The sequence below is a fragment of the Lacerta agilis genome, chromosome 6 (assembly GCF_009819535.1).
Source record: "Lacerta agilis isolate rLacAgi1 chromosome 6, rLacAgi1.pri, whole genome shotgun sequence".
Taxonomy (NCBI): domain Eukaryota; kingdom Metazoa; phylum Chordata; class Lepidosauria; order Squamata; family Lacertidae; genus Lacerta; species Lacerta agilis.
The window spans coordinates 39,675,804-39,688,134 of record NC_046317.1 but is presented as its reverse complement, the minus strand read 5'-3'; the positions used below and the strand labels follow the sequence as shown (position 1 = coordinate 39,688,134).

At 43.1% G+C, this 12,331-nt stretch overlaps 1 protein-coding gene across 3 annotated transcripts; it reads right to left on the bottom strand.

Annotated features, from left to right (window-relative positions):
- Nucleotides 1-591: 591 nt before the first annotated feature.
- On the bottom strand, nt 592-8,595 carry CZIB (CXXC motif containing zinc binding protein). Of its 3 annotated transcripts, XM_033152099.1 has the most exons (8): nt 8,490-8,595; nt 8,308-8,391; nt 7,198-7,254; nt 6,331-6,412; nt 4,470-4,501; nt 3,395-3,472; nt 1,757-1,822; nt 592-773 (listed from the first exon to the last, which is right to left on the bottom strand). In XM_033152099.1, exons 1-8 carry the CDS (start codon nt 8,493-8,495, stop codon nt 696-698), a joined length of 483 nt encoding a protein of 160 aa, XP_033007990.1. In that variant the 5' UTR covers nt 8,496-8,595; the 3' UTR covers nt 592-695. The 3 variants fall into 3 exon arrangements, with proteins under 3 accessions (XP_033007990.1, XP_033007991.1, XP_033007992.1); XM_033152100.1 differs by lacking the exon at nt 8,308-8,391 and having other exon boundaries at nt 8,490-8,556; XM_033152101.1 differs by lacking the exon at nt 8,308-8,391 and having other exon boundaries at nt 8,458-8,531.
- Between the last annotated feature and the right edge of the window lie 3,736 nt (nt 8,596-12,331).

Sequence of the window (12,331 nt, the reverse complement as noted above, 5' to 3'; positions counted from 1 at the left end):
GGAAACCATTTTACTTCAGAAGGTTTAAAGTGAAACTCAAATGTGAACTGTTAGCAGTCTTCCATCAAATATTCAGATGGTTGTGGAATGTACTTTTATTATAATAAACACTCTAAAAAATGCTGGCCTGGATACTAACGTTACTTGCATGAACTTCAACTTTCCCATCTTCCCCTTCCTTCTACAGTAATCTGCATCCCTCACCCCTAAAGCCTCTCTGGAAGGCTTGGGGCTACACCTGAACAAGCTAACCTTGGAAATCTAATTAGATATATCCAATAGCTTGTTAAGATTTCAAAATACATTTCTAGGTTTAAGGCACTTGCAATTATACATAAATGTGAGAGAAGCCAAGAACTTTAATGGCAATACTGTAACAGTTACTACAATAGGTGAGCGAGCATCTTTCCCACCCTCCTATGAAAGCTCTTGGGCCTTACATAAATAAACGTCAATCAAATGCTTTGAAGAGGCAATCCCAGCATTAACCTAACTGTAAGCATGATAAAAACTAGTATATTTTTCTGCATAAACATTATTTGCATTTATTCTTTAGAGTTTGGTATAATAAAAAAGCTAAGCCCACAAATGTTGAAAAATAAATCCTGCAGAGAGTGTAAGACTTTTATTCTAGGTTCTGTAAACACAATTTAAACATGGCCACATAGAAAATGATCCCACACAAAACAAAAGCTTCAACATTTGACAAACCTATGTGTCACTTCATAGATGCCAACAGATTCCTTTATTTTTTCATCGTAGTCATTCCAGTCCTGTGGAGTTAAATACACAACATTACAATTTTAGAATTCTCTGTTTAGGAGTTCAGCCTGAATTTCAGGCACATTATGAACTTCCTTGCAAGCCTATTATGTTTTTAAAAATTAGCTTCAAGTTGAACATTTTTAGCATAAGGAATCAGATTTTCTCTGTGTGAAGTCCACAGTCTTACTAATAAGACTTGCCATCTCCCCTGGTTGAAAGGATTAAATTGGTTGAGCTATTGGTGGGTCACCAGACAGACTGATCTGTGTGCCAAGAAATGGAGCTGATCTAGACACTGCTGCTCAAAGCTGAGGAAGGCTATGAGTGAAGATTTACTAGCCTGAGTTTTCTAGGAGTTTATCTGATACAGAGAACAACACTGAAGTCAATCTGAATTTGTATTCCCGGGACTTGTATTTTTCCATATATTAAATATTCCAGGGCTGCACCTGTCCCTACATTATACTACCACAAGGCTGGAGTTCCTCTGGAGCTGCTCATGCCATTCCCATGGTACATAAAAGCAGTATTAGAAAGATATTATTGCTGATATTGTGATTGAGAAAGAGCTCACACACCCCTTGCCTGAAATCTTGAGGCTGCCCTGGTATCATTCCAGCTGCTATTTCTATAATTAAAATATGGCCTTTATTTCCATTAATATTACATCTAGTTTGGCTGCAAGAAGGTAAAATGAATATCAAGAACCACAAAGCCCAAAGAAGAAATATTGCCATCTAGAACCTGTCAGATGAGAGGCTTGATTCAATAAAGTCATCTTGCCTTTACTTGTGAGCCCTCCCCTGTTTAGCACTAAGCAAGCAGGATAATCTCTTCTGGCCCCAAAAACTTTATAGTGGTGGATACATTTACTATCAGAATGCGGGGCTAACTTTTCAAACTGAAAAGTTTGAAAAGTCTGTTTGGGTAGAGGGGCAAGTGTCATGGACTATGAGGTTATTTTAATAGATTTTTTTTTCAGAGACGGTACCTTTTCCAACAAGTTGATCTCGTCAAAACGTGTGCCAGATTCTGCGCCTTCTGCAGAAAACCCAGCCTATAAACATAGAAATCTCTTTAGCACACACAGATATATATATATATATACAGGTGGAAAGAAACAGCAAAGGAACTCTCCTGTATGACAAGGAGATCTATACATAACTATATAGATCAGGCATAGGCAAACTCTGCCCTCCCAAGGTTTTCAGATGACAACTCCCATCATCCCTAGCTAACAGGACCAGTGGTCAAGGATGATGGGAATTGTAGTCTCAAAACATCTGGAGGGCCAAGTTTGCCTATGCATGATATAGGTCTATATAGAACTAAACATTCCTCCACCACATCTGAATTCTTAGAAACACAGCTGAGATGCCATCCATGGGGACAGCTGTGTGGGAAGGACCATTGCTCATTGGTTCAGCAGCTGTGTTACATGAAGGTGGTCCCGGTTTAATACCTGGCACATCTAGGGAAGGCTTTTGAAAAGACTCCGTGCTGAAACTCTGGAAGGCCCCTGCCAGTGCCAGCAGCACTGAGCTAGAGATACCAATGGTCTGACTTTGTATAAGGCCGCTTGCTACCTGCTGACCTATCACAGCAAAAAGTAGACTCCTGTGGCACCTTGAAGTCTAAATCCCACATCTAAGTTTTGCTCATCCTGACAAGGATGAACCTAACTTAGTCTACATCTATGACTAGCACTGGATTCAGCCCTAACAGACTTTACTGCAGCACAACTTAAGTGTTTATTGCGTAAAGATGCTCTGTGCTGCAAGAAATCTTAAGTCTTTCTATTATGTAAGATTTTATAAAGAGATCCAAACATAGTATTTTGTTTAGTAGAACTGAAATTTTTGCTAGTGTCTCGAATGGGCCAGCTGCCCCCTGCTGGCTGTTAAAGGAACAAGCAGCATTCAGACATATTACAGAGGAAATAGCAATGATCAATGTAATTATACAATGTATAATTCCCAAAGCTATACTCCTTGTTTCCTGGTAGATGCTAATAGAATGACTACCCCACCTCCCTCTGCAAATATACAGTGCTTCACCCATTTTTTTTTAGCAGGCTGCCTTTGGACAAGGCCTGTGGCCTGTGCAGATATACAACTAGAACTTATGTCTACACGAACATGTGGAGTCTCCTGTGCTCATTCTCCCTTATCCAGTGTCAAAATTTCCTACCACCTGCTGAAAATTTGTAGGATTTTGGGTGCCGCATAATTTCAGGATTTTCAGAATATACTGTACTGGGAGGAATTCAAGGAAGCACTAAGCGGTTTACTCCATCAGCAGAAGCATTTATGCTTGCCTAACTGAACGATCTGCCCTCTCCCCCCCCCCACTCTGTTCCGGGGATTCCCCAACCCTCTCCATTGGGGGGGGGGGAATCCAGTTGCGCTAGCAGAAGTCCTTGCATGAGCTTCCACTGTTGGTGGAATAGCTTGTAAATGTACCTATTGCACATACTGTATCACTTTATCAAGAAATACATGGCTAGGAAATCACCACCTGTCTCTTGCCTCCTGGTTGTGTTACTAGGTCCCAAAGGGACTATTTACTGAAAAGCAAGTTAAATTATAATTTAGGGTTCATGCTCAGCAGAACATTCATAAGAACTTGCCTGTGGTTGAAAGTCCACTGGTTCAAGGCCACGGCACTCAAACTCCACTATGGTCTTAAATGTCTCATTATCTTCAGCCTAGGATGAAGCCAAAGTAACATCAGAGGAATAAAAATAGGCAGAACACAAAATTTCCAAAATTATCATATCCCATAAGGATACAAAATACTCCAATGATTCTAACACTAATAGTTACTCAGGAATGCTTGTTGGTCTCCAAGAATCGTTTCCATCTCCCAGGCAAAGTAGAAAAGCAAACATTCAAGTGTTATTCAAAAAGGTAAAAGAAAATGTACATTCTACCTTGAACACTGAAGCTCATTTTAAGCCACAAGCTGTAGCTAAATAATCAACAATTGAATATCTGTTGAATCAAGCATGCATTGAGTGGACAAATTAATTATAAAAAAACCCTAACCACATCTTCCTATCCAATGGATTTGAAATATCCTCAGAAGGTATCACTACATTTCTGTAGGGTTTTGCATGCTCAAATAATGCTTTCATATAAAGCAGCACAAATAATTTCCCTCTCTATCCTAGAGTGGCAAAAATACAAACATTTGGGAAGGCCTGCGATTGAATCACCTACAATGCAATTCTAGGCATAGCTACTCAGAAGTAAGTTCCAAATTCAATGGACCTTATTTCCAGGTAAGTGTTTATAGGATTGAAGACTAAGTTAATCTGCCCAATCCCATTCCTCACACTGCAGAATTATTCCGCATATACAACTCTTAAGGGGATTTCACTACACGCAGAAAACAAGAACACACCCGCCACTCAGCTTTCCATGTGCAGACAGAATATCAACACAATATGAATAATTAGTATCCATCATAATTTGCTTGGTTCTCTATAGGATGAGCTCTAACAAAATTGTCAGGGAGGCTTACAATGGGGAATCATAATGCAAAGATGAATGTATACCCATATGTAAATCCAGGTACTTGTGTTTATCTCCCATTTATAGTACTAGCCACATGCAGAGTCTTTCAAAAGTGTGGTAGTGTGGATCAAGCTGAATAAGACCAGTATACCACATCCACAATAACACAAATACAACAAAACTTACATTGTAAGGCTTCATTGTGTGACTTAAGATATCTGAAAGAAGTGGAAAATACATAGCAATGAAGCACATCTATGAAAGAACAGTAGAAATTACATTGTGTGCATCATTTCCTTTTGTATCAACCAGTTTTGAAAACCAGGTGTCTCCACTTATAAACCAGGGAAAGGAGGAAAAGTAGATGACATGTAGCTGCGCATTCCTAACCATGTCTACTCAGAAGTAAGTTCTGCTGAATTCTGGAAAGTGAGTTTAGGACTGCAACCTGAGACATTTATGGTGTGATCCTAATCCCCCCTCCTGCCACATACCCTGTAACTATAGATGTTTTTTTAGCTAGTAAAGCAGAGTGGAGGGGCTCCTCCACTCAATCCACCACCACTTCCCAGCCTGGCATCGGGGGAGAGAGGCCATTGGTTTGTTCTGCTGGCTCTCCCTTTCCAAGAATGGCAAGCTTCCTAAGGGAGAAAAAAAAATTGCAACAGTTTGGCAGGATGCTTGTAAATCTTAGTTGAAATGGGAAATAAAGTCATTGGAAAATATATACACAATGGTACCTTGGTTTAAGAACAACTTAGTTTATGAACTACTTGGATTAAGAACACTGCAAACCCTGAAGTACCAGTAGTTGTTTCGGTTTGTGAACTTTGCCTTGGAAGCAGAACATGTTCCGCTTCCTGTTGAGCGTGTTCCATTTGTAAATTGAGTCCCCCGATGCTATGGGAAAGCATGCCTTGCTTTAAGAACAGAATTCCGGAACGGATTAAGTTTGTAAACCAAGTGTATACCACTGTATACACATAAAAACAAACAAATCCGCTTAGCTACTTCACATTTGACCCATTCAAAAATAGAATGTGAACGAATACATGGGGGTAAAAGGCTGCAATCCTATACATACTTACCTAGGAGCAAGCCCTATCAAACTCACTTCTGAGCAGACATATATAGAATTGCACAATAAAACCTGCACTGGAACTAATGCTGAGCATTATTATGCCAAACCATTAAGTTCTGTCTAGCTGTGCAGCACTTAAGTCACTTGGGCCTTGCAGTCATTTGCTGTTTATTGTCAGTTCCAATTACACACTCCTTCAGCATTTAACTGAGCGTTTACTATCTGTACTGCAAACATCACTGCTGGCATGCCCAGCGCCCCTTAACATGATTGCCTGTCAGAACTAGGCAAACTTCATGGGACTTTAGCTTGTCAGGGTACAAAAAAAAATGTGTGTGGATGGGAATGACACAAACTGGGTCTGGCTGCTTTCCACAGGCTGCACACGGTGTCCTTATGAGACAACATTTCTTGCCTACTTCCCCATTGCCCCTTGGATGTCATACAATTGTGCTTGTAGCATGGCAATACTGCAGTGTCTGTGAGAAAATGCTGCTGCTGCTGCTGCTGCTGATATTAATAATAATAGTAGAAGTCCACCTGAAAGGGGTGAGGAGTGAGGGGAGGAACTAGAAGTGCATTCAAAAATAGGAACAAGGGAGGAATAGACAACTAGGTTCAAATACAGCATAAAGCAAATGTAACCAGCAATGCTAGAGGCAGAGGCTGTATGGTAAGGATGATTTTTATAGTGACACTACACAACAGAAGTGAAAATCCTTATAAGGTTAGCAAAAATGGAATGCAACTTGTTCCAGCTTGGAATAAAGCTTGGAAAGATCGCACTTAATAGTTCCTGGTTTGGGGGGAATATTACCCCCCAACTGTATTTTCTTAGAAGATATCCCTCTAATTTAGTAGATTCTGCCCTCCATTTTGAAAATCGAACTGGGTCCCACAGCCTGCAGAGAATCAGGTTTTCGGCTTCTTTGTGCCTTTGGCATGGAGGTATATGAATAGGCTTACCTATGGAGTTTTCTCGGGAGCACAGCTTGCATTTCTGCACCATTGTGGCACTTCCCCTGCCTCCTTTGAGAGGGTGGCTGTCCTAAAAAAAATGTCAAAGGGAGGCATCAATATCAAGGCATTCACAGTTTAGAGAAGAGACATCAGGAAACAAAGTTATTTCCCCCAGCAATAATGGCTAATCCTAATGCTGTAAAGTGTTGGCTAAGGCTGATGGAACTGTAGTCTAAAACATCTGCAATTACCTGAGAAAATGCCTAAAAAATAACCCATTGATGTTTGTTTGTTTGTTTGTTTGAACTCCAGTCCACCTTGTACATATAACAAAAGTTCATTTCCCCGTGTTTTGGAGGGGATGTTAAGGTTCCACATGCATGCAGTTAATTTGCAGGAGATTTTTTGAACATATAATCTATGGGATATATAGAATGCTGTGCCAGTTGGCTTCCACAGCATCAGCTGGATTTCTATTTCCCCTCATCCTTGTGTGCTCCAAAGACCTGCTCTGCAGCAGACTGAAGCTGCAGGGGGTGGGGCAAGAAAGGAAGAGAAAGCTCTGTTGCATACATGCAAATCCATTGCTGCAGCGGAGCTGTAGTGTTAGATACCATCTTATATAAATAGGTAACAATTATACATTTTTATATTTATGAAGATCACACCTCCCAAGGGCTCCTTCTAGATTCAGGCTGAAGCTGTTTGTTCAGACTTGTTGATTTGCCACTGAGGAATATTTATATATAATCAGTTTTCCAGAAGTAACTTTATCATATTCCAGCATCATTTGAGTCAAATATAGACCTGTGTATGTCACACAGAAAACAAACAGATAACTTAGCATGTTTGTGTTGTAATTCCGAGACCTACCATTAATCGTAGATATTGCCATTTTTCTGAAACCTCAGCACAGTTTCCACACTTCAGCTGAAAAAGAAAAGAAAACCATGAGACACTTAGGAGTCAACAGCAGAACAGGTAAACAAAAAATAATAATGTTAAGATTCAAAAACAAAGGTATGCAATGGACACAAATTGCAGAAGTAGCACTCCCATGAAAATGAAGTCCACAACAACTTAAACCAACAACTTTCATATGGTCAGAATTAGCCCCAGATGCAGCACAAAAGCAGTCTCACAGATTTGAGAGGCTTCCTAGAATGAATTATAGAAGGGAAATGTGCTATTGTGGTTCTCAAGGATGGAATTTCCACCCTTACGTTGCAGAAATGATATACAACTGCATTTGCTGCAGCCTAAATTGGTCCAAACCAGTTAGTGTGCACTTTCACTATAATCATGACTACAATATTTATATAGCAGACAACACAATCATGGGTGTTGTCTGCTATATAACGAGTCCCATTGAGTTTCCAACAGTAAGTGCACAGGACCCATAGATGTGGGTGGGGCAGCATGAGGGTGCATTGCTGGCATATTCATTTGAAAGCATGCCAGTTGTTAATTACATGGCAGAAATGCTAACAAAGAGCAATAAGATGGCAGAAAAAAAGAACCAGTGAGATGAACATAGTACACAATGCAATGGTGACAAATTGTAGAAAGAAAATGTCTATAGCAGCAATTGTAGTGTTGGGGCTCAAGGCAAGCTATGTAACAATATCCACTGATTTAATAAAATGATCCCTAATCCCAGATGTATGGGATATTGGTTGTAGTTAAGTGTGGAGAGAAAGGCACTCTTGCATAGACTTACAATCTACCAAGAGCCAGCAAATCCCACAGACTGACGGCTTAGGTCGTGTAATAACATTTCCTGCCACTTTTAATACTGCTAAATTTAATGTGGTTTTAATGTTTCAGTATAAACGAAGAAGAAATCCTTCAGCCAGTAAACAAACATCGACGTGCACGTTGATAGCAATACAGTACAGGAAATATTGTCATTGCAAACTAAGTGAATGGAGCGTTTGTGTGTATGTGTATACGTGCACAGATAACATCCGTCGAAGGCCCTACCTTCAGATACCATCGGAAATCCTCCCCCACCGGCCTGAGATTTGTAATATTTTCCAGAGTGGCTTTGAGCTGCAGCCCGATCTTCTGCAAAGAGAAGTCACCGTCTCAGCTCAGGTACACGAGGCGTTCCCAGCCCCAGCCCCAACCCACGTCGTCTTTGCACAGGTGAAGCTTACTCTTACCCCCATGGCTTCAAAGGGCAGCAGGTGGCCAGAGGAAAGCCTCGGAGGCGGGCGAGCCTGCTGCTTTCCTTCCCAAACACGGACACTTGCAGTATCACACGGGAGCTCTGGGGGCTTTGCAGACCCAGCGCCTCTCAGAAGGCGGGGCCGATGTGAATCAAACCTCGCGAGACTTGATACCTTACCGTTTTCTTGTGTCTGCCGCGTTGCCCAGTCCTATTCGTCTGTAAACGGCGCCGAAGCTAGAACTTGCCCTTTCTCAAGATGGCTGCCTCCCAGCTAAACTAGATAGTCAATCCATTAGCCAGCCTATCCTTAGGAGGCGTCCAGGAAACGAGGATGAGGTGCTTGAGATTCAATACTGTGTGAGGGGATTACATACCAGCGATAGATAGCCTGCAATCCAGTTTAAACAAGAAAACGCCTCGTTTTAAAAGCACTTGCCTACACCAGTGTTTTTCAACTTTTTTGGGGCAAAGGCACACTTGTTTCATGGAAAAAATCACGAGGCACACCACCATTAGAAAATGTTAAAAATTTTAACTCTGTGCCTATATTGACTATATATAAAGTAATTCTCTTGAATAGGAATCAAATAAACACAAATCTACCTCACATAGGAGGCAGCATGTTGGGAGCACATGCCCTGCTTTCAAGCTTATTTCCATTGGGCTACTGTGAGAACAGGATGCAGGAGGGGGGCAGACCTTTGGTCTGATCCAGCAGCCCAGTTTTCTTATGGAATTAAACAAGAGGAAATGAAAGAGTCGAATATTTGCTACGAAAGAATGCCAATGAGTTTTATGCTGGCCACACACAGCACTGATGCTGAGAGATCTTTATCAGCCCTAAGTGCTGCGTGTCATACCTTGCATAGCTTCAACAAGGTCTCCAGTTATAGCAGCAATTCACCAAAATCAGAGCTAGGAGGACAGCCATAAATAGATAAGTAGAAAAGAAAGCTGAGTTTGGCAGGCTCTTCAAATACATATTGCCCTGCCCCAAGCCATCATTTTAATAGACGACAAATAGGAAGGCAACAATGGGTTAATAGTGCTTGGAGGGGCATGTTTTGCCCTTTATCTGCCGCCTTTCTTCTACTCTGGGACCCCGGCAGCCCCCACGAAGCTCTCCTTGGGGTCCCTCAGCAACCCCCACCCCCCCCGCATTTGATGGTCTACTTCGGGCAGGAGCAGCGCAGCGAGCGAGATGTTGGGGGCCGGGGGGTCCGCAGCCCTGGGAGAGACAGGCCTTCTCTCTGCGCTCAGGTTGCAACAGGCCGCTGGCTCTTGGGGGATCTTGTTCCCTTATTGCACGGGCTGCGAGGCGCTTCGCCATGGCTGGCGGGAAGCCCCTCCGCGCAGCTGCTCCTGGCGCTGGAAGCTCTTCTATGCAGCCCTGTCGGGCCGGGCAGCGCTGCACAGAATCCTCGGAGCGAGAAGCCCGTTCAGGAGGGCGCGCATGAAGGAGCGCTGCCTGTTCCCACCGGGCCCCCGTCCTCCCCACAGCCGCGCCGGTGTAGAGGCAGCGAGGTGATCCCCCGGGAGACCCCGCCGGCAGCCTCCTCCCCCCGCGCCCCCTCCTCCTCCTCCTCCTCCTCTCAGGCGGGCGCTTGGCGAGGCTGACCTCAGGTGCTTGCGCGGGAGAGGGGACGGAGGGCTGGCTCCTCCCGCCGCCCGGGTCCAGCCAAAGGCCAATGAAGAGGCACCGAAAGTAGGGCCAGTGAGCCCCTCGCGCCCCCGCCTCCTCCCCCTCGCCTGTCCTGCCGGACCCTGGCCGCAGCTGCAGCCCCCTCCTCCCTTTTGTGTGTCTTTGCACACTGTGTCCCTGCGCAGCCCGAAGCGGGGAGGGGGGTGAAGAAGAAAGAGTCCCCCGGCGGGCGGGCGCGCTGGCCGGCGAGGCAGAGAGAAGCCATTCGGCCCTCTGGACGGACGGACGCGCTGCTGGCCGGAGGAGGGCGATGCCCCAGAGAGGCTAAATGGCGCCCCGACGGAACCCGCTCGCCGTGGAAATTTGACATTAAAAAAAAAAAAAAATCTTTCGAATTTTTTCATTTTTTCCCACGGAACACCAGGCAACATCTCACGGCACACTAGTGTGCCGCGGAACAGTGGTTGAAAAACACTGGCCTACACACCACCCACCACTGAACCCAATGTGTTTTGACTATAGCAATTCTGGCTTTAGGCGCTATCCTTGGACAGTAACCCCAGCATAAATTGTCACCTGTATTTACATTTGCAGCACTTTTTATTTTTTGTAAAACAACCCTCACCCTGCAGTCCATTTCCCTGTAAGATTCAAGTCTTGTTTTTACTTTTGCATTTTTTGAGGTGGAGGGTGGATGTGCACTTATCAAAGAATAAAAAAATATATAAATTAGTCTGCAAATGAGCTAATACTTTTTGATGTTTTATATCTACACAAACTTTAGCAGTGTTCCTGATAAATTATCAGTTTGCTTTACCAAGTGGTTGCATAGAGCTACAACTTTTAGGCATACTTGCTTTCTCAATTAGGCTTTTTTTAAAAGCAACATACTGTACTTAGATTCAGGATATTCTCCTTTCCTAGCCCTTCAGATATAATAGTCTCTAGAAAAGTGCATTCTCCAGCTAGTGCTGCCATTGCAAGGAGTACAATGTTGGCAGATGTGTTGCAGACATGTTTTGCATGGTGTACACAGTATCTCCAGAAGCGTGCATACACACGAAAGCTCATACCAAGAACAAACTTAGTTGGTCTCTAAGGTGCTACTGGAATGATTTTATATATATATATATTTTACTATGGCAGACCAACATGGCTACCTACCTGTAACTGGAACAGTATCTCCAGAGTCCCACTTCCCTAAAAATACTTGTGCCATTTTTGTTAGTGTCAAAAGGGAGAGGGTGGTTTTTAAAACATATGTAACACAGTCCAAGTGTATTTGCACCCAAGGCTGGTACAGCAGTTTTATTTTCAGTCCTTCTGCTACTGATTCCTATCATAGTATTCACCTTTTTCACAGCTGCTGCACACTGGGTTGACATCCTTGAGATATCCACTACAATTACAGTGGTACCTCAGGTTACAGACTCCGCTAACTCAGAAATAGTACCTTGGGTTAAGAACTTTGCTTCAGGATGAGAACAGAAATTGCGCGGTGGCGGCGGGAGGCCCCACCTCAGGATAAGAACAGTTTCAGGTTAAGAACGGACCTCCAGAACAAATTAAGTTCTTAACGCGAGGTACCACTGTACAAGGTCTTGTTCCTGGTCAGAAACCACCACTTCAGAGTCCATGGGCATATATGCAAAATCCTCCCCCCCCCCATTGTGTAACACTTGCTTACACTGAATTGCACTTGCCATTTAACTGTCCATTTGCCAAATTTGGAGAGATTCTTCTGGAGCTCTCTGCAACCCCTTATTGTTTTAACAACCCTGATACCAAAGCAATTTGGTTTCAGCAGCAAACTTGATGACTTCACTGCTCATCGCTCCTGTTATGTAACAGACAGGTTTCATATCTACTGTCCTTTGGCACCTAACAAACACCTTCTTTCAACAATCTTTTAGTGGAGATTGTTATCCAGTTTCTGCAAATTTCTTCTTTTTTCACTTTTCTGGAATTCTGGAGAAGGGATTCTACTCCCAGCTGTAATGCTTCAAAGCAAGTAGACACACATTCATTGCAAAGTATGTAAAAGCTCTTCCATGTATTAATGGTGTTGGCATCCGAGAATCAGCCTCAATACTGCACAGGGATATCAAATATCTAATCCTCATTAAAACCTCACTAAAAGGGAGGGGGTTAAGATATACTTTAAAATGTCCATATTGTTGTGTTGCTGACCA

Excerpts from the sequence above, each read along its gene's own strand:
- CZIB (XM_033152099.1), bottom strand. Across the intron at positions 3,473-4,469 it reads ACACAATGAAGCCTTACAAT|GCTGAAGATAATGAGACATT; the intron begins GTAAGTTTTGTT and ends GCTTCATCCTAG. Across the intron at positions 774-1,756 it reads AGATCAACTTGTTGGAAAAG|GACTGGAATGACTACGATGA; the intron begins GTACCGTCTCTG and ends TTAACTCCACAG.